The sequence below is a fragment of the Melospiza melodia genome, chromosome 18, assembly GCF_035770615.1.
Source record: "Melospiza melodia melodia isolate bMelMel2 chromosome 18, bMelMel2.pri, whole genome shotgun sequence".
Taxonomy (NCBI): Eukaryota; Metazoa; Chordata; class Aves; order Passeriformes; family Passerellidae; genus Melospiza; species Melospiza melodia.
In genome coordinates this window covers 976,049-1,003,981 of record NC_086211.1, presented here as the reverse complement: position 1 = coordinate 1,003,981, position 27,933 = coordinate 976,049, and the positions used below count along the sequence as shown (strand labels likewise).

The following is a 27,933-nucleotide window of genomic DNA, read 5'->3' as shown; positions in this document are numbered from 1 at the left end:
GGCTGGCACCGTGGGCGTGAGCCGGGGCTCAGCTGCATGAGGATCTGAAGCGTCTCCCTTTCGTTGCCGCCGCACCCCGACAAATGGGAAAGGACCGGAGTTTCTCGCGGCATTTTCGGTACGTGTCCCCGCTGCGCTGGCGGTGCTCGCGGAGCCCCCACGGGTGTCCCTGGGTGGCTCGGCTGCCTCTGGGGGCTGGGGACCCCGCTGTGTCCCGGGACAGCCCTGGCACCGGTGCTGGGATGGGAATTGGGGTGGGAGCGGTGGGCAGAGCCCCAGTGGGGCCGCTCTGGCTCCAGCCCTGCAGGGCAGCCCGGGGGATGAGGATGAGGATGAGGATGAGGATGAGGATGAGGATGAGGATGAGGATGAGGATGAGGGGCTGGCGTGGGATGGAGCGGGGCTCGGTGTCCCCTCGCTCCCCCGGCTGGGCAAACTTGTGGCAGCTTCACCGGCCCCGGACAGGCTGGAGCCGGCCCTGCTGTCCCCGGGGTCACGTCCTGTCCCGCTGAGCCCCGGCACCGCCATGCGGGGTGGGACCGGCCGGGACAGCTCGGTGTGCCCTGCAGGACACGGCTGTGTGTGGCACAGGGGCTGGCAGGATGTTTGTGTGTGGCAGAACATGTGCGTGTGGCACAGGGGCTGGCCAGGACAGGTCGGTGTCCCTCGCAGGACATATGTGTGTGGCACAGGGGCTGGCAGGACATGTGCGTGTGGCAGGACATGTGTGTGTGGCAGGACATGTGCGTGTGGCAGGACATGTGCGTGTGGCACAGGGGCTCACAGGACATGTGCGTGTGGCAGGACATGTGTGTGGCACAGGGACTTGCAGGACACGTGTGTGTGGCAGGACATGTGTGTGTGGCACAGGGACTGGCCAGGACAGGTCGGTGTCCCTCGCAGGACATGTGTGTGTGGCACAGGGGCTGGCTGGAATGGGCAGGCAGCTCCCAGCAGGGTGGGCTGCAGGAGCAGGACTGCCTGCCCAGTGCTGGGTGCCCAGTGACCCACCTGGCAGCTGTGGCACGGGCTGGGAGATACCAAAGGGGGAGTCCTGAGGAGCTGAGGGCAGGGGACGGGCACAGCGCCACTCTGCCACCATCCTGGCCAGGCTGCTCTGGGGGTGGGGTGAAGGTGCAGCAGCCCAGAGCATCTGGGACTTTTCCTGGCCTGGAAAATGCCCTGAATTCACATCCATGTGTTCGAGCAGACTGAGCTCTCCCAAGTGAGTGCAAAGCTGCTGCAGAGGAGGGCTGGTGCCCTCAGTGGCACCGGGCATGGGAGTGGGCACAGGGCTCAAGATGGGGGTGCCTTTCCCATCCCTGTCCAACAGGAAACAGAGCTGGGGCTGACCTGGAGCACCCCAGGAGGAGGAGGAGGAGGAAGAGGAAGGCACAAAGCCAGCACTGTAGCACCCTGGCCCTGCCTGACCTCCATAGACAGCGTGGGCACATCCCTGCCCTGTGAATCCCAGTGGGGTTTGCTGGCAGAGGGAAACCCCAGCTGGGCACTGCTCCTTGGTGCCATGGCAGTGCCCAAAGGCAGGTTTGCCCTGGGGGATGGCAGGACACTGAGGAACAGCCACAGAAATGGTTTTGCCTGCTCTGGTGGGATTGTTTGTAGCAGTGAGTGGGGTCTCTCCTGCCTGGGCCCTGCTGTGCCCCAGCTCTGAGCCAGTCCTGGGGCAGTGCCAGGGCCAGGTCCTGGGCTGGGTCTGGGGCTGAGCTCCTCAGCCCAGGGCTGAAGCAGAGGCTGCTGTAAAGTGGGACAGCTCTGCTGGAACGAGCAGATGTAATTTGGCCAATTAAATGGGATTGTGCTCATTTTGCCCGTGAGGAACCCGGACTTCTCCCTGGTGGGTGCCCAGCCTGGAGCAGAAGCTTGGGGGACTCACATCCTCCTGTGTCCCACAGGCCGAACTATTTATTAGCAAAATGTCACTCTTCTCTAGTTGCTGCTTAATCCCAAATCACCTGGGAATCGCACCAATGTGTTTTGTTACTTGTTTTAAATTGTCACCAGATGCTCTGCGTGAGCATCTGCCAGCTTTGGGTGCCTCGTGCTCTGTCTCCTGCACCAGCTCTTGTTCCAAGCTCTGCCTTTGGCTGGGGGAAACAGAGATGTCCTGGTCGCGGTAGGTTTGGGATTTGGAGCCTCTCCTCCTGTCTCCACCCAGGATTTTGTGTTCCCGTGGTGCAGCTGCCCGAGGGAGCCCTGTGGGATGCCCTGCCAGCCCCGGCTGTGTCCTGGGTGCTGCCCCTCTGAGCGGCTCCTGTGGCACCAGTTTGGCCCAGTCGCTGCTCAGGTGGGACCCGTGGTCCCCAGGCAGCCGGGCTGAGGTGTGCCGACACTCCTGGGGCTGTGATAACACCCCTGGGGCTGTGATAACACCCTCGGGGCTGTGATACCGCCCTTGGAACTGTGATCACGCCGGCCCCGCTCCCCTCACACCCCTCGGTGCTAAGGAAGCGGCGCTGCCGGAGCTCTCGGGATGGTTCTGTGCGAACGAGCCGCAGCTGCAGGAGTTGCTATAGAAACGCTCGGAGGCGCCGGCTCCTCCAGAAGCCCTGAATCCTGAGCAGGTGTCGCCTCTGCCTGCTGTGAGGCAGAAGGAGAAGGTGAAGGGTCTGCCGGGTCATGGAGCTCACCTGGGCCCAGGTGGGAGCGGTGCCTCCTCCTCCTCCCTCCTGGGATCCTGCTGTGCACTCCCTGAGCATCCTCTGAGTGTCCTGGGCATCCCTGCAGGGGCACAAGGGGCACCGGGCTGCTCCTACCAGGCAGAGGGGAGGTGACCCCAAACAGAGCGAGTACCAGGGCTGTCCCCTTGCCTGTGGCATCGCCGTGCCCGTCTCTGCAGCACCGTCATCTCCCAAGGGCCACCAGGCTCTGCCTGGCTGTGGAGGGAGCTGGAATGAGGGAATATTCACGGCTGGAGCCCAGGAGAGCAGAGTTTGGGACAAGAGATGGGGGCAGCGCTTTGGGGTACCAGGAGTGGGACTGGGGGAAGGTTCCAACATCATCATTGCTCCAGCTGAGCTCTGCATGGAAGGAAGAGATGCAGGTGGCAGCAGTCAGTCAGGTCCCGGTGTCCCCAGCACCCTCGGTGTCCCCAGCCCCGTCATTCTCAGCTCTGTGAGGACTGAGGCCAGGCTCACATGAGGAGTTCAGCTCTTTCCCTCACAGGGACACCCAGACCCGCAGCTCTGTGCCCACCTGCCTGAACCCCCAGCTCTGTGCCCACCTGCCCGCACCCACAGCTCTGTGCCCACCTGCCCAGACCCGCAGCTCTGTGCCCACCTGCCTGAACCCGCAGCTCTGTGCCCACCTGCCCGCACCTGCAGCTCTGTGCCCACCTGCCCGTGCCCCGCTCCTCACTCCCCTCCCTCGCCTCGTTCCCCAGGATTTTCATCCCCAAGAAGCACCGGCAGCGCTTTGACGAGGTGGTGTCGCAGAGCCTCATCAGCAAGCTGTGCCGCTCCCGCAGCGAGCACGGCAACCGCCTGCGCCGCAGCCGCAGCGAGGACCAGCAGGAGCGGCTGCTCGTGTCCACCCGCGCCAGCTCCGTGCCCCGCAGCCACGAGGAGCTCAGCAAGAGCCTCCGCAAAACCTCCTCGCTCGTCAGCAGCAACGTGGCCTCGGGGGCTGCCCGCAGGTACCGCCCTGCTGGCTTTGGGGTGGAGTGCGGGATGGATGGGGTGCGGGATGGATGGAGTGTGGGATGGATGGAGTGCGGGATGGAGTGTGGGATGGATGGAGTGTGGGATGGATGGAGTGTGGGATGGATGGGATGTGGGATGGATGGAGTGCGGGATGGATGGAGTGTGGGATGGATGGAGTGTGGGATGGATGGGATGTGGGATGGATGGAGTGCGGGATGGATGGAGTGCGGGATGGATGGAGTGTGGGATGGATGGAGTGTGGGATGGAGTGTGGGATGGATGGAGTGCGGGATGGAGTGTGGGATGGATGGAGTGCGGGATGGATGGAGTGCGGGATGGATGGGATGTGGGATGGATGGAGTGCGGGATGGATGGAGTGTGGGATGGATGGAGTGCGGGATGGATGGAGTGCAGGATGGATGGAGTGTGGGATGGATGGAGTGTGGGATGGATGGAGTGCGGGATGGATGGAGTGCAGGATGGATGGAGTGCAGGATGGATGGAGTGCGGGATGGATGGAGTGCAGGATGGATGGAGTGCAGGATGGATGGAGTGCGGGATGGATGGAGTGCGGGATGGATGGGGTGCGGGATGGATGGGGTGCGGGATGGATGGAGTGTGGGATGGATGGAGTGCGGGATGGAGTGTGGGATGGATGGAGTGCGGGATGGAGTGTGGGATGGATGGAGTGCGGGATGGATGGAGTGCGGGATGGAGTGCAGGATGGATGGAGTGCGGGATGGATGGAGTGCGGGATGGATGGAGTGCAGGATGGATGGAGTGCGGGATGGATGGAGTGCGGGATGGATGGAGTGTGGGATGGATGGAGTGCGGGATGGATGGAGTGCAGGATGGAGTGCGGGATGGATGGAGTGCGGGATGGATGGAGTGCGGGATGGATGGAGTGCAGGATGGATGGAGTGCGGGATGGATGGAGTGCGGGATGGATGGAGTGCGGGATGGATGGGGTGCGGGATGGATGGAGTGTGGGATGGATGGAGTGCGGGATGGAGTGTGGGATGGATGGAGTGTGGGATGGATGGAGTGCGGGATGGATGGAGTGCGGGATGGATGGGGTGCGGGATGGATGGAGTGTGGGATGGATGGAGTGTGGAATGGAGTGTGGGATGGATGGAGTGTGGGATGGATGGAGTGTGGGATGGATGGAGTGTGGGATGGATGGAGTGCGGGATGGATGGAGTGCAGGATGGAATGCGGGATGGATGGAGTGCGGGATGGAGTGTGGGATGGATGGAGTGTGGGATGGGGTGCGGGATGGATGGAGTGTGGGATGGATGGAGTGTGGGATGGAGTGAGGGATGGATGGAGTGCGGGATGGATGGAGTGAGGGATGGAGTGCAGGATGGAGTGTGGGATGGATGGAGTGCGGGATGGATGGAGTGCAGGATGGATGGAGTGCAGGATGGAGTGCGGGATGGATGGAGTGAGGGATGGAGTGCAGGATGGAGTGCGGGATGGATGGAGTGTGGGATGGATGGAGTGCAGGATGGATGGAGTGCAGGATGGAGTGCAGGATGGATGGAGTGCGGGATGGAGTGCGGGATGGATGGAGTGCGGGATGGATGGAGTGTGGGATGGATGGAGTGCGGGATGGATGGAGTGTGGGATGGATGGAGTGCGGGATGGATGGAGTGCGGGATGGAGTGCGGGAAGGGCGCTCAGTGTGCAGATCCCCTGGGGCCATAGTGAACCAGGATCTCTCCCTCTGGAAGGCTGGGCAGCTTTGTGCCCCTTGTCCCAGCTCTGTGTCCCCTCAGCTCTGCAGGGCTGGCTGTACGAGCTGTGTCAGCAGCTGGGGTGGCACCTGCAGGCTGAGAGGGGATGTTTGCTCCTCGCTGACTGGGATGCAGGGTGTGCCAGCAGGATCCGGAGTGCCCGGCTGTGCCAGCAAGATTAGGATGCCCAGCTGTGCCAACAGGATTCAGGGTGCCCAGCTGTGCCAGCGGGATTGGAGGCACCCAGCTGTGCCAGCAGGATTTGGGGTACCCAGCTGTGCCAGCAGGATTTGGGGTGCCCAGCTGTGCCAGGATTCCTGGCTGTGCCAGCAGGGTTCAGGGCACAGAGCAGGCTGGAAGGAGGATGGAGCCAGGTTGGGGTTGGTCTCTTTCCCCACGTAACGCGTGACAGGATGAGAGGAAATGGCCTCAAGTTGCAGCAGGGCAGGTTTAGTTTGGATATCAGGGAAATTCCTTCACACAGGGGCTGTCAGGCATTGTCACAGGGCAGGGCTGGAGTCCTCACCCCAGAAATGCTGGGGAAATGTGAATATGGCACTCGAGGAGATGGGGCAGTGCTGAGCACGGGGTGGTGCTGGCTTGGCACGTGGGTTCCATAACCTGAAAGGTCTTTTCCAACCCTGGAATTCCTTGATTTGAGTGGGTGCCTGGCCCTGCCCTGCCCCAGCAGGTGTCTGTGTGCTGTGGGAGGAAGGCAGCACAATCCCCAGCACAGGGATTGTCCCACAGCACAGGGATTAACCCACTTCCCTCCGTGCCCAGATGGCCAGACTGCAGTGCCCGAGGGCAGGGAGCTCCTGCAGACCCTGCCCCACCCAGCTGGCAGCAGAGCAGGGATCCAGGCTCCTGCCCACCCTGCTGCCAGCCTGAGAGCATCCACGCTCCTGCCCACCCTGCTGCCAGCCTGAGAGCATCCAGGGCATCCAGGCTCTTGCCCACCTTCCTGCCAGGCTGATCTTCCCTGTGGCTGGTCCCAAATGCGCTCCCAGCCCAGTGTCCCTCCCTGCCAGCACAGGATCCCGCTGGCTGGAAGTGATCTCAGCAATGCTGCCTTCCCCAGGTCCCTGCAGGAACAGCCCCCAGCTCCAGTCTGCCTCCCAGCAGGGAGATTTCCTAATGCTCCTTCCAAAATTTCCTGGAGGAATTTAATTCCTCTCTCATCAGCCTTGGAGACCTTTGCTCCCTGAAGCACATTGTCTCTCTAATTCTCTGTAATAAAGAATCACAAGCTGGTTTGTGTTGGAAGAGCCCTTAAAGATCATCCAATTCCTACTCCCTGTCATGGGGGGGTGGAACCAGATGATTGTTAGCTCTTACACATATATTTATTCTTTAAATCTATATATTTATCCCATATTGCACTTTGAGACCACCTTTGAAAAACACTTTGGTATCAAAGGGGGCATTGGGAGTGTTGGAGACTTGGGCACTCAGGAGAACCTGGGCTAACAGGGTTGTGGAGGGGCTGGGGAAGGAAACAAGGGCTGGATCTTGTGCTCTGACATCCTGTTTGCCTTTTCCACCCCAGAACCGTGCGAGTTTATAAAGGCAACAGGAGCTTTGGCTTCACCCTCCGCGGCCATGCCCCGGTGTGGATCGAGTCCGTCCTGCCAGGTAGGAACACCAGATTTGGGGCACCAGGGACTCATCTCTGCTCTGAGCTCCAAATGTGGAGTGCTGTTTGCTAGGAAAGAGCCAAAGGGACTCTCCCAAGGCTCAGTGATGGAGTTTTTCCAGTGGAATAATGAGCACCTTTGGTACAATTTGGTTTGGCTTTATCCACTCCTGTGGTGGTCCCCAGGACGAGGGAAGAGATGAGAATCTTGACTCCATGTTTCAGAAGGCTGATTTATTATTTTATGATATATATTATATTAAAAGAAAATTATATATTAAAACTGTACTAAAGAAAGAGAAAGGAGACATCAGAAAGCTGGAAAGGAATGAATAATAAAATCTTGTGACTGACCAGACAGTATGACACAGCCAGCGTGATTGGCCATTAATTAAAAACAATTCACATGCTGGGTAAACAATTCTCCAGATCACATTCCAAAGCAGCAAAACATGGAGGAGCTGAGGCTTCCCAGCTTCTCAGGAGAAAGGACCCTGGCAAAGGGATTTTTCAGAAAATATGTCAGTGACACACACTCCTTGTTGGGAGAATAGGGAAATGTGTTCAGTGACCATCCTGACATGCACCAGGGCTGCACCCAGCTGGGTGAAGGGTCCCAGCCCGCCCAGCCCAGCCAGGTGCAGGGGTGCCCTGCCTGGGGATGCCCCTGGGTGCCCATCCCAGGCAGGGGATCTGCAGCTGGAGCCCCTTTGTGCCCCCAGGGAGCCCGGCGGAGAAGGCTGCGCTCAAAGCTGGAGACAGGATCCTGTTCCTCAACGGCCTGGACATGAGGTACGAGCTGGGCAGGGCACCTGGGGCTGGGCAGGGGCTGGGCACACCCTGGTTTTGTGTTTTCTGGGGTCACCCTTGGGCAGGGGGAATGGGAGCTGCTGGTCCTGTCCCCGTGTGCTGCCGTGATTTGCCCTGAGGGGACAGCTGGGGACAGCCCCTTTGGTGCTGCTGTACAACACCTGGCTCTAAAGGAGCATTTTCTCCAGCCCTGCTCCGCCTCTGGGTTCTCTGTGCAGGACAGGTTATACAGCCTGGTTCTGACTGCAGCCCACCCCCGTCCCCAGTTTCAGGCACTCTGAGTTAATCTGTAGGTGTTAAACACCTGGGGTTCTGCTTTGGAGAGCAGCAGAGCCCCATCCAGCACAGGAGTCACTCCCACAACGTCAACTTAAAGTCATAAACTTAAAGTGAGGTGGGAATCCCATTTGTACCTAGAATTTAATTCTGTGTGTTTGTGCACCAAAGCAGTGGGACCAGAGGGACTTGTGCCCCTCACCCGTGCTGTGTCCTTGGGGGTGTCTTTCTGCATAAAAACCAAGAGCAAAGGGTGAGAGGAGGCTGCAGGACAAGAGAGAGTGATGAATATTTAAAGGTTAAAGCGATGCTGCTTCTGTCAGGGCTCGGGTTCTCACGTTTCAGCTGATCCAGCGAACTCTTGGCTGATGCAGCACTGCCAGGAAAAGGAGACCGGGCTGAGGATTGTCCTCTGAGCCCTGCTTTTGGCAGGCATTGTCCCAGCCTGGCCCATGCCCTTCTCCAAGGGCATCCCGAGATTTTCTCACCTACAAAATTACACTTCATGTTCCCCTTGCCTTTTCTTCTCACGCAGAATTAGGGCAGGTGAGGACAGACCTGCAGCGCTGTGTTATTTAAAGGAAAAATCATTTTCTGGGTCTGGGTGCAGCCTAACTCTGCCGTGGCACTCCTCAGGGTGGGCACAGGCATCGCCATGGTTATTCCTTGGTGCCCACTCGTGGGGCAGGAGCCAGGCTCTGCCTTGGGGCAGCACAGGTGGAGAGAATCCAGGGGATCACAGAGGGGCTCTGAGCAGCACCAGGAGGCTTTCCCAGACAGAGGAAGGAGCTGCCAGCTGCGTGTGCTCCCTGCTGCCCTGGGCAGCTCTGACCAAGCTCTCTGTGCTGCAGGAACTGCTCCCATGACAAGGTGGTGTCGATGCTGCAGGGCAGCGGGGCCATGCCCACCTTGGTGGTGGAAGAGGGCATTGTCAGCTTCTCCAACGGTAAGAGTGCAGAGGGAGGGGCTGGAGAGCAGCCAGCCCAGCCAGCTGCCCGGCTCCTGGGGCAGGAGGGAATGGCTGGGCACCTCCTTGGGCTGGGCAGGTATAACAGTGCTGGGCACCTCCTTGGGCTGGGCAGGTATAACAGTGCTGGGCACCTCCGTGGGCAGAGCAGGTTTAACAGTGCTGGGCACTCCCCTGGGCTGGGCAGGTATAACAGTGCTGGGCACCTCCGTGGGCAGAGCAGGTTTAACACTGCTGGGCACCCCCATGGGCTGGGCAGGTTTAACACTGCTGGGCACCTCCGTGGGCAGAGCAGGTTTAACAGTGCTGGGCACTCCCCTGGGCTGGGCAGGTTTAACAGTGCTGGGCACCCCCATGGGCTGGGCAGGTTTAACAGTGCTGGGCACCTCCGTGGGCTGGGCAGGTTTAACACTGCTGGGCACCTCCGTGGGCAGAGCAGGTTTAACACACTGCCTGGGGATGCTCCTCTGCCCAGGGCACGTGGCCCTTGCACGCTGGGATCGGGCTGGATCCCAGGCTTGGCTGCTCTCCAGGAGGGCTCATCCTGCTGTGTGGCTGTCCCTGGTGTCCCTTTCAGTGTCCTTCCTGCAGTGTGTGTGCTGTCCTTGTCTGCAGTAACCCAACGCTGTGCTCGGGGCTGAGCTGTGCAGGATTGTCATCCCGATGCAGGATCAGTGCCTGCTGAGAGCCCAGCTCGGGGCTGAGCTGTGCAGGATTGTTGTCCCAATGCAGGATCAGTGCCTGCTGAGAGCCCAGCTCGGGGCTGAGCTGTGCAGGATTGTTATCCCAATGCAGGATCAGTGCCTGCTGAGAGCCCAGCGTGCTGGGGCAGGGCAGGGTGGTGTTTGTGCACCGACCTGTGCTCGGGGCTGAGCTGTGCAGGATTGTCATCCTGCTGAGGAGGCTGGAGGGTCCCTGTGCTGCTCCCAAATGCCCAGAGCTGGGAGCCAGGCCTGGCTCTTCCCTCTGGAGCAGCACTGGGCTCCCCTCAGCCCCACCTGAGGAGCCCTGGGATGCCCCAACTCGTTTGCAGGTGCTCTCACACCAACCCCAGCAGCTCCCTGCTGCACAGAGCCCCAGCACCTGGAATGGTTTGGATTGCAAGGGACCTTAAAGATGCTCTCATTTCACCCCTCATACCTTCCACCAGAGCAGGCTGTTCCAAACCCCCTCCAGCCTCCAAAGCACGCAGCCAGTGGCCCTCAAAGCGCTCCACTGGCCTCGAGGGAAGCCAAGGAAAGATGGAATATTTCTTTGGAAAGATGGAATATTTATTTTGCAGACTCTGACTCTGCTGAGTCCCCGAGCAGCTCCTCGGCCCTCACCTCCCTGCAGTGGGTGGCAGAGATTCTCCCCTCTAGCATCAAGATCCAGGGAAGGACGTTCACGCAGCAGCTGGAGCACCTGCTGACCCCCCCTGAGCGTTTCAGCGTCTGCAAGGCCCTGGAGGGCTTCTTCCACCACCGGTAACTCCTGCCAGCTGGGACCCCTGCCCTGGCACGGGGCACTGCCAGGGTCACTGTCAGGCAGGGCACACCTGGGGCAGCGACCTCCTTTCCTGCCCTTGCTTGGTCTCCCAGCAGTGCTTTGTCAGAGGCTGTCACAGGACCGTGGAATGATGGAATATTTGGGTTGGAAGGGACCTTAAAGCCCACCCAGTGCCACCCCTGCCATGGCAGGGACACCTTCACTGTCCCAGGGTGCTCCAGCCTGGCCTTGGGCACCGCCAGGGATGCAGGGGCAGCCACAGCTGCTCTGGGCACCTGTGCCAGGGCACCATTTCGTCCTGTTGCAGGCTGTTCTATCCTCATGGGATGGGGTGCTCAGCTGCTCCCAAGAGCCCTTTTCCCTAATGTACACACCAAAATCAGATGGAGCCTTTGGCCCCAGGAGCTGCCACCCTCCTGTTTCCAGGAACATTGACACTGTCACTGCCCTCTCCTGTTTTGCAGGACCATTGTCACCCTCACTGCCCAGCCCTCTCCTGTTTTGCAGGACCATTGACACTCTCATTGTGGATGTGTACCCGGTGCTGGACACCCCAGCCAAGCAAGTCCTCTGGCAGTTTATCTACCAGCTGCTGAGCTACGAGGAGCAGGAGCACTGCCAGCAAAAGCTGGACAGGTTTCTGGGGTGCAAGGCCTTGGCAGGTGAGAGGCAGCCCCGTGCTCCAGGATGGACACGCCGTGTCCTGATGGTGCTGGGAGCTCAGACCCTTGTGCTGGTGCAGTTTTGGATGGAGAGGAGAGATGGCACCTCAGAGGGTGACTCTGGGGGCTTTTGGAAGCTGCTCAGGTGTTAGAGGTGAGCAAGTCCAGGACAGCTGGTGCAAGGGCAGCACTCAGATCAGAGAGCTGAAATAAAGGTGACACAGCATCCCTTGGGATGCCACAGGAACATCCCTGCTTGGAAGAGGTGGTGCTGCTCTCCCAAGAAGACACAGAGGCAGTTGGTGATCCCCTGGTCCCCCTCAGCATCACCCTCACCTGGTTGTGTGGCAGCACAAAGCCAGTGGTGGACTCAGGAGAGCAGGTTTGAAGTGAAATGTCCTAATCTGTGTGTGTGCGCTCTTAATTGCTTCCAGTTTTGCTGTTCTCAGCTGCTCACACAGATGTGTTAATTTTAGACCCAGCAAAGGTAAAAACAGTGTTGTTTTGGAGGAACACAGTGACTTTAGCAGGAAACAGAACAGCCCCAAGTCCTGGTGCAAATCCTGCCTGTTGTGCATGGGATGCTGTGCTCCATGTGCTCTGTGCACCCTGGGTCTGCTCGCTGGGTTTGCACTGAGCCCCTCTGCTCTGTGTGTGCAGGATCACAGCTCAGCCACGGGCTGTGGATCCCCAGGAATTCATGTCCTGTAATCGGGGTGCAGTTCACAGCTGCATTCCAGGGATGCAGAGCAGGAGTCGCCAGCCAGGGGAGGGACAGGAGCAGATCTCCCTGTCCCAGGCACAGGGGCAGCTCTCCCTGTCCCAGGCTGCTGTTCCCAGCCCCAGGCCGGTCCCTGGCTCCTCTCAGTGTCTCAGGTGAACGGGGCAGTCTCTGGGCATGAGCATTTTTCATTGTTCTGGTCTGTTCTGTATCTGTGCCCTGCAGCACCATGACCAGGTGAGATCTCTGGGTTTGGGCTGGTCCTTCCCCTGGGCTCCAAACTGGGTGATCTCCCCTGTGGCAGTGCTGGGTACCTCAGGGATGGATCCCTCCATCCTGTGATCCTCCCTGAGCTGCACATGGACAGTGCATGGGCCATGTGCTCCTTCCACAGCATCCCAGTAAACCCTTCCTTGGGGGCAGGAAGGGTTTACTGGGACCAGCCCCGCTCAGGGCTGCATTTCCACCTGGGCTATGAGCTGGTGGATGGCAAAAGGGATTGGATAGAAAAAGGGACTGGATGTCCCATCCCTGAGCATCCTGCGCTGGCAGGAGCCCCTGAACCTGCTCAGCTCCAGGGACGGAGCCAGCGGCCACCTGGGAATGTGGGTTCCATGGGGGGCCCTGGGGGGCTCTGGGGGGCTCTGGGGGTGCCTGTGCAGGGTGGGGAGCAGCAGTGGGAGCTGTGGCTCTGGCTGTGCCTCACAGAGGCGTTTCCTCACAGCCGAGGCCGAGGCTGAGGATCGGTACCGCAGCTCCATCCGAGGCGCCTCCCTGTGCCGGGGCAGCCTCCGGACCCCCCGGCCCGAGGAGGGGGCAGCAGGTGGGCGAGGGGAGGGGATGGGGTGGGTGAGGGGGCTGGATTCCCTGTCCCAGGGAGGGGATAGGGTGGGTGAGGGGGCTGGATTCCCTGCACTGGGGAGGGATAGGGTGGGTGACTGGTGCTAGGACATGGGGCTGTCCCTGCTGTGTCCTGCTCTGCCCCAAGACAAATTCCTGACCTATTCCTAAGCAAGAATGATGGGAAAAGATGGAGGTAAAGGTGGAGGGAGGTCAGAGCAGAGCCAGCAGTGAGGTATTGGTTGGGAATCCATGTTTTCAGAAACAGAATAACAGAATTACAGAATGATAGAATCATTGAGGTTGGAAGATCATTGAGTCCAGCCTGTGACTGATCCCTACCTTGTCACCCAGCCCAGAGCACTGAGAGCCACATCCAGGGACAGCAATTCCATAATGAAAGAACCAATTCAATAAGAGACCACTTGATCATAAGGCTGAATGTTATTTCCAACCCCTTTCATTACTCAGATGTGAACTGCTCCTGCTGGTCTGGGCCCCCCACCCCTTCTGGGGATAAAATTTATGGCTTCCCTCTGAACATTGCCAGAGTCCATCCAATTAACAGGGCAAACCACACTTGTGGAATGATGTGAGGAAGGAGATCGTGGTTCAGGGCCCCTTTGAGACTCAGAAACCCCATTTGAGGCCCCAGCCCCGCCTCCCTTCAGGGCACACAGCCCTGCCTGTCCCATCTCCCCTGGCTGATGCCAAAGGGCCCTGAGCTGTGCTCCTGACCTTGACCTGCCCCTGACCTCCCCGAGGACCTCCTGGCCTTGTGGTGTCCCTCAGCTGTCAGGGCTCTGAGACACTTCCCAGGGGAGGAGGATCCTCTGCCCTGGCTCTGAGGAGCTCTTCTGGAGGGGATTAGAGCCTGGAGAGCAGCCAACAGCTGTGTGTGCTGCAGGGGAGCCGTGGCTGGGCAGATGTTGGCCAGCTGTGGGAGCAGCCCTGTCCTCAGCTGCCCCGAGGGAAGGACAGAGCAGCTTGGAGCTGTCTGCTGGCCCCAAACCCGCCCTGCACTGCTTCCTTGGACCCCCAGAGCCAGGAGCTGGGCCAGGGGGGTCACTGTGGCTCCCAGCAGCACACAGGGCCCCGTGTGGGTCAGGGCTGTGGGGCTGGGGCACACACAGAGCAGTGATTCTGTCTCTCCCTCTGCAGGCAGTGACACCGTGGAGGTCCCCGTGCGCCTGATCCCTGGAGAGAGACAGGCTGGAGATGGCACGTCCCTCCCGGAGACACCCAACCCCAAAATGGTGTGATTGATGGGGCAGGGGGCACCTCTGTGGGGCTCTGCCCGCCTCTGTGGGGTGGTGTGGGCACAGGAGGGTTCCTGGCTCCCTTGCTGTGAGCACAGGGCAGCAGGAAAAGGGAATGGTGTGTGTGTGGGTGAACACCTGCAGGGGCTGAGGGTGTCCCTGCCCCTCTCTGAGGTCACGCCCCCGGGCAATTAGTCACCCTTAATGAGGCTGATGTCTGCCAGTGTCCCCTACAGCCTCATCAGTGAGAGGATCTTGGGGGGCTCAGACAGGGCTGGGGTGAAGCCCCCCTTTAGAGAGTGAGAGATGGGTACTGGTGGGCCAGAGAGTCCCAGAAACATTTGGGTTGGAAGGACCTCAAAGCCCACCCAGTGCCACCCCTGCCATGGCAGGGACACCTTCCCCTGTCCCAGGGTGCCCCAATCCCTGTCCAACCTGGCCTGGGCACTGCCAGGGATGCAGGGGCAGCCACAGCTCTGGGCAGCCGGGTCTGTGGGGACTGTCCTGCCCCCAGGGCATGGCAGGTCACTGGGGCAGCTCTCTGGGGCTCCTCAGGCCTGGCCATGCCATGGCAGCAGCTCTGTGTCCTGCCCCAGATGTCAGCTGTGTACGCGGAGCTGGAGAACCGCCTGATCGGGGGCTTTGGCGGCAAGGTGGGCAACGCTGCCCTGCACAGGACATCCCCCCCTGCCCCCGAGCTGCCACACGCTGCTGCAGGTACCTCTGGGGACCTCAGGGGACCGGGGGGGTGCTGGCCTGGCGGGTGCGGACAAGGCAGTGTCCCCTTGGTGCCACCTCACAAGGCAGTGTCCCCTTGGTGCCATTGCACAGGGCAGTGTCCCCTTGGTGCCATCTCACAAGGCAGTGTCCCCTTGGTGCCATTGCACAGGGCAGTGTCCCCTTGGTGCCATCTCACAAGGCAGTGTCCCCTTGGTGCCACCTCACAAGGCAGTGTCCCCTTGGTGCCATTGCACAGGGCAGTGTCCCCTTGGTGCCATCTCACAAGGCAGTGTCCCCTTGGTGCCATTGCACAGGGCAGTGTCCCCTTGGTGCCATCTCACAAGGCAGCAGCCATGGTTCTGTGGGTGAGGGAACCCGCAGGGCTGCCTCTGCAGTGTGGAATTTTCAGGCACTCTGAGTGGGATGAGAATTTGACTCTAAGTTTCAGAAGGCTGGTTTATTATATTATGATTTCTATTCTATTCTATTCTATTCTATTCTATTCTATTCTATTCTATTCTATTCTATTCTATTCTATTCTATTCTATTCTATTCTATTCTATTCTCTATTATATTAAAATATATATTATCTATACAAAAAGAGCTCAGCTGGCTCGGACAGAGAGTCTGAGACAGAGCCTTCATTATCATTCCTTCCTATTCTATTCTTGGCTTAGCCAGCCTTCTGAGAAAATCCTTTCTTCTATTCTTTTAGTATAGTTTTAATGTAATATATATAATAAAATAACAAATCAAGCCTCCTGAACCATGGAGTCAGCTCCTCGTCTCTCCCCTCACCCTGACGCCCCTGTGAGCACGGTCACGCCGGGGGCTGCAGGACCCCCACCCGCAGCTCTGTCCCGCAGGTGGCCGCAAGCCGGGGCCGGCGTGGCCGAGCGAGCTGGCGAGCCAGCCGTGCTACTACCGGCTGCACAGCAGCGTGGCCTCGCCCTGCAGCACCGAGTCCAACCCCTACGTGAGCCTGGACAGCAGCCCGGCCCCGTCGCCCACGCGCCGGCCGCGCTCGCCGCTGTCGCGGCGCAAGAAGCTGTTCACCTTCTCGCGGCCCCCGCGCAGCCGCGACACCGACCGCTTCCTGGACGCGCTCAGCGAGCAGCTGGGCCACCGCGTCACCATCGTCGATGAGTTCCTCACCCCCGAGAACGACTACGAGGAGGTGAGAGGGCCACCGGCTCTGGTGTAGGCGCCGTGGGTACAGAGATGGCCACGTGAGGGGTCAGGGGACGCGTCCTGGGCTCCGCAGGTGGCACAAGGGGCTGGACACAGCGGGGTGGTGGGGATGGAGGGATGGAGGGAGGGATGGAGGGAGGGAGGGAGGGAGGGATGGATGGAGGGATGGATGGATGGGGGATGGATGGATGGATGGATGGATGGATGGATGGATGGATGGATGGGGGATGGATGGATGGATGGATGGATGGATGGATGGATGGATGGAGGATGGATGGATAGATGGATGGATGGATGGATGGATGGATGGATGGGGGATGGATGGATGGATGGGGGATGGAGGGATGGATGGATGGATGGATGGATGGATGGATGGATGGATGGATGGATGGATGGATGGATGGATGTGGGTGGAGGATGAAGGATGGAGGATGCGGGTGGAGGATGAGGAGGATGGAGGACAAGGAGCATGGAGGATGTGGGTGAAGAACATGGAAGATGGTGCAGGACAAGGAGGATGGAGGATGACAAGTATGGAGGGTGGTGGATGGAGGACAAGAAGGATAGAGTATGGTGGGTGGAGGACGATGAGGATGGAGGATGTGGATGGAGGATGAGGAGGATGGAGGATGGTGGGTGAAGGATGAGAAGGATGGAGGATGTGGATGGAGGATGAGGATCAGGGAGGATGGTGGATGGAGGATAAGATGCCACCCTCACCCTCTGCCCTGTGCTCCCCAGATGAGTTTCCAGGATGACCAGGGCAGCTACGTCACCAACGATGTCAGCAGCAGCGAGTACATCAGCAGCAGCGACGAGGGCAGCTCCCTGACCTACTCCACGCTCTCGGACCACATCCCCCCGCCTCCGCTCAGCCCCCCGCCCCCGCCGCCCCCCCTGCCGTTCCACGACCCCCAGGGCGGCCCCGCCAAGGCCGAGCCCCCCAAGGGCAGCGTGGCCCCCGTCCCCAAGTCCCTGGTGAGCCACCTGCACCCGGTGCCGCCGCCGCCGCCGCCGCCGCCGCCGCCGCCCGTGCCCTGCGCCCCCGCCCTGCACCGCGGGCTGCTGCACCGCCGCAGCGACTCCAACCACATGAGCGTCAAGAGGCTGCGCTGGGAGCAGGTGGAGAACTCGGAGGGCACCATCTGGGGACAGGTATGGCCCGGGAGAGGGGAGGAGGGGAGGTACAGGGGGTCCCAGATGTGTTCTGGGGAGCAGTGACCTGGCTGGGGCTCTGCAGGGCTCCCGTGCATCCTTCAGCTGTTTGGAACAAGAGGGCACGAGGGGAGGTACAGGGGGTCCCAGATGTGCTCCGGGGAGCAGTGACCTGTGCTGAGGCTCTGCAGGACTCCCGTGCATCCTTCAGCTGTTTGGAACAAACTGCTGCGCTGGGCAGAGCCCTTGGAAAGCCTCTGAGGTGCGGATTGTGTCTGCAGCATCCTGGGCAGCACTTCCCTGCCCTCAGGGGTTGCCTCCAGATCTGTTCTGCAGCTGTTTGGGAGGGGTTTCAGCGTGAAAGGATGAGGATGGGTGGAGCAGTGATGGGAGAGCCCCAGGCAGGGCAGAACAGTGGAGGGACAGCAGAGCTGAGGGGTGACACAAGACAGGAGCACCCTTTGGCATGGTGGCCACGAAAGGGTGCAGAACTCTGAGCTGGATCCCATCCCTTGCCGGGGTTTCACTCGCAGCCTCCGCTGTCTCCCGGTGGTCAGGACGTGCCACATTCCCTGTGCCCTGAGTGGCCAGAGGGGAGCTGAGGGGTCACCTTCCAGTCCCGCAGGCACTGAACCCTGCAGGTTCCTCTGCCCAGCACTCCAGAGAGGAATATCCTTCCTCACAGTGATTCCTCTGTGCAGAACAATCCCCGAAGCTCCTGTGATTCCCAGTTTATCCTCCAGCGAGGGGCTCATGTGCAAGGAGCAATGAGGCCAGAGGTGCTCTGTAGGATTCCAGCTGTGTCAGAGGCTGAGTGAATCTGCAGGGCAGAGCCTCCGGTCACAGCAGGTGATCCCAGCCTGTGCTGGGGACAGGAGCTCAGTGTGGGGACAGGGAAGGTGCCAGCACAGGTGGCACTGAGGGGCTGTGCCCGTCCCAGCACAGCCCCTATTCCTCCTCCCACAGCTCGGAGAGGACTCTGATTACGACAAGCTCAGTGACATGGTCAAATACCTCGACCTGGAGCTGCACTTTGGCACTCAGAAGCCCACGAGTAAGTACTGAGCCCCAGAAGGGCTCCTGGGGCCAGCAGAGACCATTTCCAGCTGGGAGGGACTGGGAGGAGCTGGGACTGGATGGGCAGCAGGGCAATGCCAGTCTGTGACACCACCCGTGCCATGAATTTGTTCATCCTCAGGATTTTGTGGCTGTGGCACAGTGGATCATTAAGGTGGAGATGGTTTCATTATCTCCCTTAATTATCCCTGCTGCCATGATCTATTTTCTCTCCACGTTTCATTGGGCACTGAAACCCAGCTTGAGGCTTTCACCAATTGCAGCTCCAGTGCTTGAGAGCTCTGGAAATGCTGAAAAAGCCATGAAAACATTGCTGTGTCCAAGGAAATCACCTCCAGCAGCACTTCACTCCTTATGCAGATAATCAGTGGATGTCCCCAGAGCTGTGCTGATGGCTCTGGAGCTCTGTGCCTGTGCAGCTCCCATCACTCACAGCCCCACGAGATCCTCTCCCAGAGCAGTTTCTGGGTGCCACAAGCCCAGAGCGGGGTCCAGGCTGGGCTGTGGAGTGGTGGTGACCCTGTGGGAGGCATTCCAGTGAAGCCAGTGGCATGTCTGAGCTGCCATGTGAAGGCCAAGATGCCCAGCTGGCACTGGGATGCAATGGGGCTCATCTCAGGGCACACTGTTTGTAGGATGTTTCTGAGCAGTCTGGGATTTTCTGTGTGTTTCACCTCTCCTTTTGCCTTTTTCAGCTCCAGCTGAGCCCTCCATTGGGGAGATCTTTGAATTGCAGAATTCAAGGATTCCTGGAGCCATTGCTGTGTGCAAAGCATCCGTCCTCCTCTCTCTCATTCGTGGTCTCATGTTTGCAGGACAGTGTTCTTCCCGCTGGAGCCACCTGAGCCTGTCCTTACCCACGATTAAATCTTTCAGTTTCTCTTCCAGAGCCAACTCTCATGCCTGAAAACTTTAAAAAGAAAGACGTGGTTGAAATTTTGTCCCACAAAAAGGCCTACAACACATGTAAGTGAAGGTACCCCCAAAAGGGGCCCACAGGTGGGATGTAGAGAGCTGGAAAGGTAAAGGGGAAGACCATGAGCTCGATCCCATGGGCACAGCTCAGCTGGGATGGACTGACTGGACTCTTCCTGCAGCCCAGGATGGACTGGGACTCTTCTGCAGCCCAGAGCTGTCCCAGGCTGTGCTCAGCCTGGGCAGGGCAAGGAGGGAACTTTTGGGCAAGGATGGGGATGGGATGTGCCTGCTGGTCCTGGGGACCCCTATAGGGAAGCAGGGCGGTGTAGGGATGGTGCTGCCTCTCCAGGATGTGTTTCTGGTGGGGAGGAGGGTGGGAGGGCTCAGTGGGACCCTGCCCAGGATCCCCCTGGCTCTGGGGCTGTGGGAGCAGGGCTGGTCCCAGGGGCTGTGGGTGAGGTGCCCGCTGTGCCCTGGGGGGCTGCAGGACCAGAGCCACCCCTGGGTCCCCACGCAGCCCCTGCAGGGTCCCAAGGGAGGGGAAAACCCTCCCTGTGCCAGGGCTGTGCCTGCCTGGGCACCTGCACGGGTCTCACTCCGTGGGGAGGTTGGTGACCCGCTCCTATCGCTATTCCTGCCGGGCAGTGTGTCCCCCTGTCCTATGGGGCAGTGTGTCCCCCTGTCCTATGGGGCAGTGTGTCCCCAGCCCTGCCGGGCAGTGTGGCCCCCTGTCCTATGGGGCAGTGTCCCCCTGTCCTATGGGGCAGTGTGTCCCCCTGTCCTATGGGGCAGTGTCCCCCTGTCCTGCCGGGCAGTGTGTCCCCAGCCCTGGCACAGCCCGGTGTGCCCTGCTGCCCCCAGTGACAGTGACAGTGACAGTGACAGTGACAGGGCCGTGCCTCCCCCAGCCATCCTGATCGCGCACCTGAAGCTGTCGCACGCGGAGCTGCGGCAGATCCTGATGACGATGGAGACGGATCGCCTGGAGCCCTCTCACATCAAGCAGCTGCTGCTCTACGCCCCGGACGGGGAGGAGGTGCAGCGCTTCCAGAGCTACAAGGAGAGTCCTGGCAAGCTCAGCGAGCCCGACCAGTTCGTGCTGCAGGTACCGTGCTCTGGGAGGGGGCTGAGTGTGCCTGTCCCTGCCAGCAGGGCATTCACACCTGGGTGATGCTGTGTGTGCCTGTCCCTGCCAGCAGGGCATTCACACCTGGGTGATGCTGTGTGTGCCCTGTCCTGCCAGCAGGGCATTCACACCTGGGCTGTGTGTGCCCGTCCCTGCCAGCAGGGCATTCACACCTGGGTGATGGTGAGTGTGCCTGTCCCTGCCAGCAGGGCATTCACACCTGGGGCTGTGTGTGCCTGTCCCTGCCAGCAGCACACTCACACCTGGGGCTGGTGGCACTGGGACCATGGTAGTGATGCCCAGTTGATGCCTGAGGGGTCTGGCAGCTCGCAGGGGCTGGTTCAGAGCTGCGGAGCCACCAACACGTTTGCTCCCTGGTGACAGTGGCTTCGCCCAGCTCTGATTTATCTTCCATTGACAAAGTCACCCGTGGGTGTTGGTGTGGAAGTGCCCATCCCACGGCAGCACACCTGCCCTGTGCCACCTGTAAGTCCTGCTCCATGCCCAGGGCAGCAGAGGTCCTGTGCAGAGGGGCACTGCAGATGCTGGCACTGCAGATGGTGGCACTGACCTGCAGAAGGTGACCCTGCAGAAGGTGGCCCTGCAGATGGTGACCCTGCACTGCAGATGGTGGCACTGCAGATGGTGACCCTGCACTGCAGATGGTGGCACTGCCCTGCAGAAGGTGGCCCTGCAGAAGGTGACCCTGCAGAAGGTGACCCTGCCCTGTTGCCCAGATGCTGTCGGTGCCCGAGTACAAGATCCGCCTGCGCAGCCTGCACTTCAAGACCACCCTGCAGGAGAAGACCGAGGAGATCAAGGCCAGCTACGAGTGCATCTGCAAGGCCTCCCTGGAGCTGAAGAGCAGCAAGAAGCTGGCAAAGATCCTGGAGGTCAGAGCGGTCCCTTCTCCTTGGGACAGCCACCACTGGTCCCTGCGCACCCCCACACTGCACTCCCCCTGAGGAGGCGTTTTTGGGGTCCTGGGATGGGCTGAGCCTGGCACAGAGACAACAAATCCCACTGCAGGTCCTGCATGACCCTCCTCAGATGAGCTGTCCCAAATTGCTGTTGATTCATTTGGGTTTGCTTTAAAAAAAGAAGCAGGTGGGACAAATGAGGTTGCTGTGTCCTCAGAGGCATTTGCAGAGGAGGGATGAAACTCCTCAGTAGCTCCTGGCCAGTGACCCCCCCTCCAGTTCCTTAAATCCATGGGGACAGGGTTGGTCTGCACATTAATGGGTGGGGAACAGAGATTCAGAGTGCCAGGAGCTGGAAGGACCCAGGGCCAGGAGCTGACCAGCCCCTCATGCCCTGCTCTCCTCTTTGCAGTTCGTGCTGGCCATGGGGAACTACCTGAACAACGGGCAGCCCAAGACCAGCAAAACCACAGGCTTTAAAATCAACTTCCTCACCGAGGTGAGGAGAGCAGCTCGCTCTGGGGCAGGGCACACCAAGCTGGGGGCTCCCTGTGCCCACAGAGCTGCTCTCATAGGGACCCTGGGACCCTTTGGGAGGGTGCAGGGGGCTGTACTGACCCACAGGGGGGACTTCAGAGAGGCTCTGCTGTGGTTCTGGTGGGAATCCTGCCCACCCAGGCCCAGGTGCGGGTGGGAGAGGTGCTCACCCCATAGGGGCTGCAGGGGGACACCTGAGGGCTGGTGACAGGGGACAGCCCTGCCCTGCAGAGGGGCATCTCCAGCACTGATCTGTGAACATTAACTGTGTGTGAACATGAAATGAGCAGTTTAACCCTTAGCCCCAGCACGAGGAGCAGCCCACCCCGGTGTGTGTGAGCCCTCAGGTGGGATCCTCACTCGTTCTGCTTTGCTGCAGCTGAACACGACCAAGACAGTGGATGGGAAATCCACCTTCCTGCACATTCTCGCCAAATCCCTCAGCCAACACTTCCCAGAGCTCCTGGGCTTTGCCAAGGACCTTCCCACGGTGCCGCTCGCTGCCAAAGGTAAAGGAGAGAGGAGCTGCAAGCCCCAGTGTCCCTGCACTGCCCCTGGGCTGGGTGTGAGCCTGGAGCTGCACAGCCTGCCTGGGGCAGGATGGAGCCTGGCCACATCAGGAAAGGTCCTGAGCAGCAAGAGAGCCTTGGGAAGGGCTGAGCTGGCAGTGACAGTGACAGTGACAGTGAGGTGTCACCCACCCACCCCACACTGCTGCCCCTGGGCAAAGCTCTGCTCCAGGGAACAGGGGCACAGGGAACGGCCTCAGGCTGGGCTCAGGGTGGGATTTTAGGGAAAATTCCTTCCTGGAGGGGCTGCCCAGCCCTGGCACAGCTGCCCAGGGCAGGGGTGCCCATCCCCGAGAGGGTTCAACAGCCCTGTGGACGTGGCACTTGGGGACAATGCTTGGGTCAGTGGTGGCTTTGGCAGAGCTGGGGAAACAGCTGGACTGGGTGACCCTGGAGGGCTTCCCCAACCTGAATGATTCCACAGTCTGTGATCTTAAACGATGCATTGAATCCCTGCAAAGCACGAGCTGCATTCCCCTTGCCCAGCATCCCCTGCTGTTTGTGAGCAATTCCCTTGGGAATTAGTGCCACAGTGCATAAATAAAGGAGCAAACTCCAGCCTGGAGCTGTGAATTTCCACCGGAGGAAGGTCTGTACCTGGAGCTTTCCCAGCTGGAATTTGTGTCTGGCCTAACTCTTAAATAACCCTTCCATCACTCCCAGCTGCCCAAACTCCTGGCACTGTGTCCCCCTGTCCTGGTGTCCCGTGTCCCTCCTGGATGTCCATCACCACCAGTCCTGCACGCTCCTTGCCATGTCTGGGCTCTCCTGGCTGCTCTGGGTGTGAGCACTGGGAGCTCCTGGTGACCTGCTGCTCCCAGCAGGACTGTCTGTCTCTCTGTCCACCCAGCCTGCACAGCAGGACATGGGCACAGAGCAGTGTGGACAGACAGACTGACTGTCACTATAGCACATGAAGGAACACGAGTGCACCCTGCTGCTCTCAAGGTGAAAAAAGGGAACATTTAATTTCTGACTCCAACATTTATAGATTTCCTAGAGTGACAGTGAGTTGGAGGGTGACAGTGCCACCTCCCCAGTGACACTGGACAAACCAGCAGCCCATCAAATTCCTCCTCTGTGACCATGTTCACAGGGGTCTGAGGATGAGGGCAGAGACGAGGCTCTGACTCCATGGTTCAGAAGGCTTGATTTATTATGTTATGATATATATTACATTAAAGCTATGCTAAAAGAATAGAAGAAAGGATTTCATCAGAAGGCTGGCTAAGAATAGAATAGGAAGGAATGATAACAAAGGCTTGTGGCTCGGCTCTCTGCCCAAGCCAGCTGACTGTGATTGGCCATTAATTAGAAACAACCCCATGAGACCAATCCCAGATGCACCTGTTGCATCCCACAGCAGCAGATAATCAATGTTTGCATTTTGTTCCTGAGGCCTCTCAGCTTCTGAGGAGGAAAAACCCTAAAGAAAGGATTTTTCATAAAAGATGTCTGTGACACTCCTCCTCCATAAAATAATGCAAAACAATGAATTATTTACACAAAGCGTGTGAGAAAGTTCCTTACAAGAATGTCAACATCAGAAGGCTGAGAAAAACTTAAAAAATCAGGGCGACAACTGCCCCTGGCCCAGGCTCATCACCTCACCTCACCTGTGGGAGCAGAGCCAGCCCTGCATGTCCCACCCTGCGTCCCACCCTGGTGACCCCGCTGTCCCCTGCAGTGAACCAGAGGACCCTGACAGCCGACCTGAAGGACCTGCACAGCACGGTGAGTGACATCCAGAAGGCGTGCCACAGCATGCCCGCCACCGCCGAGGACAGGTTTGCCATCGTCATGACCGTATCCTTCTGTGAGAGGGGAGCCGGCTCTGAGTGCCCCCAGGGACCCTGGTACTGCCCGGGGCTGTGCCTGGTGCCCCCAGGGACCCCAACACTGCCTGGGGCTGTGCCTGGTGCCCCCAGGGACCCTGGTACTGCCTGGGATACTGATACTGTGCCTGGTGCCCCCAGGAACCCCAACACTGCCTGGGGCTGTGCCTGGTGCCCCCAGGGACCCCAACACTGCCCGGGGCTGTGCCTGGTGCCCCCAGGGACCCTGATACTGCCTGGGATACTGATACTGTGCCTGGTGCCCCCAGGGACCCCGACACTGCCCAGGGCTGTGCCTGGCGCTGCTGGGAGCTGTCCCTGCTCTCAGCCAGCCTGGAGAGCAGGTTTGGGGTATCCCTGTGTGGCACAGCCCCAGGAACGTGCTGGGACATCTGTCCTTGGGAGCTGTGCTGACAGGGACAGCCAGCACCTCCACGTGTGCCAGTCAACATCTCCCTGCTGCCAGCTGGGCTGGGAACAGCCATGTGATAAGAGATTGGACCCAGCCATCTGATAAGAGATTGATAAGGGGGGATGGGACCCAGCCATCTGATAAGAGATTGATAAGGGGTTGGGACCCAGCTGTCTGATAAGAGATTGATAAGGGGGGGATGGGACCCAGCTATCTGATAAGAGATTGATAAGGGGTTGGGACCCAGCTATCTGATAAGAGATTGATAAGGGGGGGATGGGACCCAGCTATCTGATAAGAGATTGATAAGGGGTTGGGACCCAGCTATCTGATAAGAGATTGATAAGGGGTTGGGACCCAGCTATCTGATAAGAGATTGATAAGGGGGGGATGGGACCCAGCTATCTGATAAGAGATTGATAAGGGGTTGGGACCCAGCTGTCTGATAAGGGGCTGGGACCCCTGCCAGCCGTGGAGCAGCTCTTTGCCCTTAAGCCAAGCCCTGCAGTCCTTCCTGGAGAGTGCCCAGCCCGCCATGCGCTCCCTGGACGACCTGCAGCACAAGGCCATGGAGGAGTTCAGCAAGGTGCTGTCCTTCTTCGGGGAGGACTCAAAAATGACGACCTCCGAAGCCTTCTTTGGCATTTTTGCGGAATTCATGAGCAAGTTTGAGGTGAGTTGAAGCTTTCCAGGGCAGCAGGGATGTCCTGTGGGTGTCAGTGAGGTGTGTTATTGGGTGTGACTGGGATGGGGTTGTGTGAGCAGCCGTGCCTGAGTGAGAAGCAACTTTTCTGATGCTGATGAGGTGCAATTTTTGTGACACAAAAATCAGCTGGCCAGGGTGGGACACTGAGGGAGGCCCCAAGCCCCAGGGGAGAGTGATGTGGTAGTTCATGCTGGAATGGTTTGGATTGGAAGGAACCCTAAAGATCACCCCATGTTCCTGTTCATGCTGGAATGGTTTGGGGTGGAAGGAACCCTAAAGATCACCCCATGTTCCCATGGCAGGGACACCTCCCACCATCCCAGGCTGCTCCCAGCCCTGTCCAGCCTGGCCTGGGCACTGCCAGGGATGCAGGGGCAGCCCCAGCCGCTCTGGGCACCTGTGCCAGGGCCTGCCCACCCTGCCCCCCTGAGCTGTGCCCTTTGTGTCCCACAGCGGGCTCTCAGTGACGTGCAGGTGGGCGAGAGCCAGCGCAGCCCCAGGATGACCTCTCCCCTGGCCTGGTGACCGCCTGCAGCCACCTGAGGTGCAACAGCTCCTTGCCAACAAAGTGCAATTTGCTCCTGTCCAGCCTGGTGTAAATATGCTGCTGCCTCCTGCTCCCAGCCAGCAGGGTCACCGGCAGAGGGGCCGGGCAGGCACTGAGGAGGCACCGAAGGTGACACGGGGTGACACAGTGAGGGTGGCACAAAGACAAGCCCTGGTCCTCACAGAGCTTCCTCAGCACCCTCCACCTCCATAGATCCCCGAGCCCGGGCTTTGTGTCCATCTGGTAAAACCCCACTGAACCACGTTCCCCAAACTCCGTGACTGCTCCTGTGACTGGAGACCCTCCCCACACCCCCATGGGCACTGCCCGAGCCTGGGGGCTCAGCCCTGGGCTGGGGGAGAGCCACAGAGCCCCCGGGCAGCCCAGCAGGGAAGGGAGCAGGGGGATGAGCGGCAGGGAGGGCACCCCCAGCTCCTCTGGGGATGCTGCTGAGCCCCGTCCAGCCCCTCTCCAAGCCCCTCTGCCCCGGGGCAGAGCACAGGGGGAACAGCAGAGCAGAGAGCGCCAGAGGTGGCCCAGAAGCTCCAGTCCCCTCCCCTGGCAGCCAGTGGCAGTGGAGAGCAGCAGGACCCTGCAGGACCCTCCTGGCACATCCCCGAGGTCCCGAGGATGGATCCGGTCTGATCCTTCCAGCTCGCGGCTCCTTCCTGGCCCTCAGCTCTGCGCAAAGCTGTGCCAGAGGCTGACGGGCCTTGAAACCCTCCCAAGAGAGCAGCACCATCAGCACGAGGTTGTTGGAACTCGCCAGCAGGCAGCCCCGAGCGGTTCCGCGGCTCTTGGAAAGCACAGAATGCCCGGGAGCCTGAACGGGAGCAGGAGGGCTCTGCAGCCCCAGGTGCTGCTCCGGGCACGGCAGGGGGAGCAGGGCATCCCCCTGGAGGGGTGCAAAAGCTGAAGAAACAGCTGTCAGTCTGTCTGTCTGTGCATGTGGCACCCGGGGACGGTGCTTGGCTGAGGGTGGCTTTGGCAGAGCAGGGGGAGCAGCTGCCCTGGATGGCCTGGGAGCAACATAAATGGTTCCACGACCCTGGGAGCCCCTTTGCTGCAGGAGCAGGTTTCAGTTTCATGGGGGACATCCCGGGGAGCTCCAGGAGTGTCCATGGCCACCCTCCAGCGTGCACACCCACCTCTGGGTGAGCACACCCCCCTCCAGATGTGCAGCAGACCAACATCCCAGTGTGCACACCCACCTCTTGGTGAGCACACCCCCCTCCAGATGTGCACACCCACCTCCAGATGTGCACACCCACCTCTTGGTGAGCACACCCACCTCTCACCGTGCACACCCACCTCCAGATGTGCACACCCACCTCCAGACGTGCACCCCCACCTCTCACCGTGCCCATCCCTCTCCCAGCTGCCCGGACCCTCCCGGATGCCCCCGTTGTGCCCCTGGCACGGAGGGACCGCGTTCCACGGCCGCTGCTTGCGCCTGCGGGGGCTCCCGAGCTCTCTCCGTGCTTTGTGAGCATCCCCTCCGTGCAAAAGCCGCCCGTGCCCCCGTGTCCCCCTGTCCCCCCGCAGCCAGCGCCGTGTAGGTCCCGCCTGCCCGAGGCCGGAGCAAGGGCTCCGTGTCCCGCAGCCGCCGCCGCTCCGGGACGCGATCACCGACCGGTGCATTATGTCATTATTTCATTATTTCGTTATTTACGGGAGACCTTACGACCCTCGGATCTCCGGGTTTTGGTAATTTTTTAAACCCCGCTGTAGAAAGTGAGGCGTATTTTCACAAGTGTTCTCCGTTTATACAGCTTTAAGTGCCAGGTAGTGGGTAGCCTCGTGTTCCCAGAGGTCCAGGACAGGGCCACGCTCCCTCTGCTCCTCTCTCCCTTTTGGATGTTGCACACTGCATTCCGTTGAGTTTTTTTTCCTTTTTTTAAAAAAAACATGTCCAATATTTAAACCACCACAGGTTCTTTTGAAACTGTCCCGACAGAAGATGCTGTACATAGATTTTGCTACATGTTGTAACTTTCTGAGATAGTTAGGACTCCAATCCCTTTGGTATTTTTATGTGAATATTTTCAAAGAGCCAGAACTTCTGGTGATAAGATTTGATAAGGGGACGATGTATATTCCCAGTTCAGTCTCTACCCAATGCCTATGTGCTATTCCTGAAATAAAGCTACTGCCTCTGCCTCCTGA

The 27,933-nt window shown here is 59.6% G+C and overlaps 1 protein-coding gene across 1 annotated transcript; it reads left to right on the top strand.

Moving 5' to 3' along the window:
* Positions 1–27,933, top strand: GRID2IP (Grid2 interacting protein). The gene is made up of 22 exons (XM_063171437.1): positions 1–118; positions 3,401–3,652; positions 6,945–7,030; positions 7,754–7,823; positions 8,969–9,063; positions 10,367–10,550; positions 11,080–11,383; positions 12,181–12,192; positions 12,664–12,778; positions 13,957–14,051; positions 14,651–14,743; positions 15,613–15,951; positions 16,707–17,120; positions 18,087–18,174; positions 19,086–19,163; positions 20,024–20,220; positions 20,979–21,134; positions 21,574–21,660; positions 22,078–22,207; positions 23,955–24,073; positions 25,023–25,187; positions 25,674–27,933. The coding sequence occupies exons 1-22, from the start codon at positions 84–86 to the stop codon at positions 25,743–25,745; spliced, it is 3,186 nt and encodes a 1,061-aa protein (XP_063027507.1). The 5' UTR covers positions 1–83; the 3' UTR covers positions 25,746–27,933.

Excerpts from the sequence above, each read along its gene's own strand:
- GRID2IP (XM_063171437.1), top strand. The coding sequence starts at position 84 with ATGGGAAAGGACCGGAGTTTCTCGCGGCATTTTCG. Across the intron at positions 7,824-8,968 it reads CTCAACGGCCTGGACATGAG|GAACTGCTCCCATGACAAGG; the intron begins GTACGAGCTGGG and ends TCTGTGCTGCAG. Across the intron at positions 15,952-16,706 it reads CCGAGAACGACTACGAGGAG|ATGAGTTTCCAGGATGACCA; the intron begins GTGAGAGGGCCA and ends TGTGCTCCCCAG.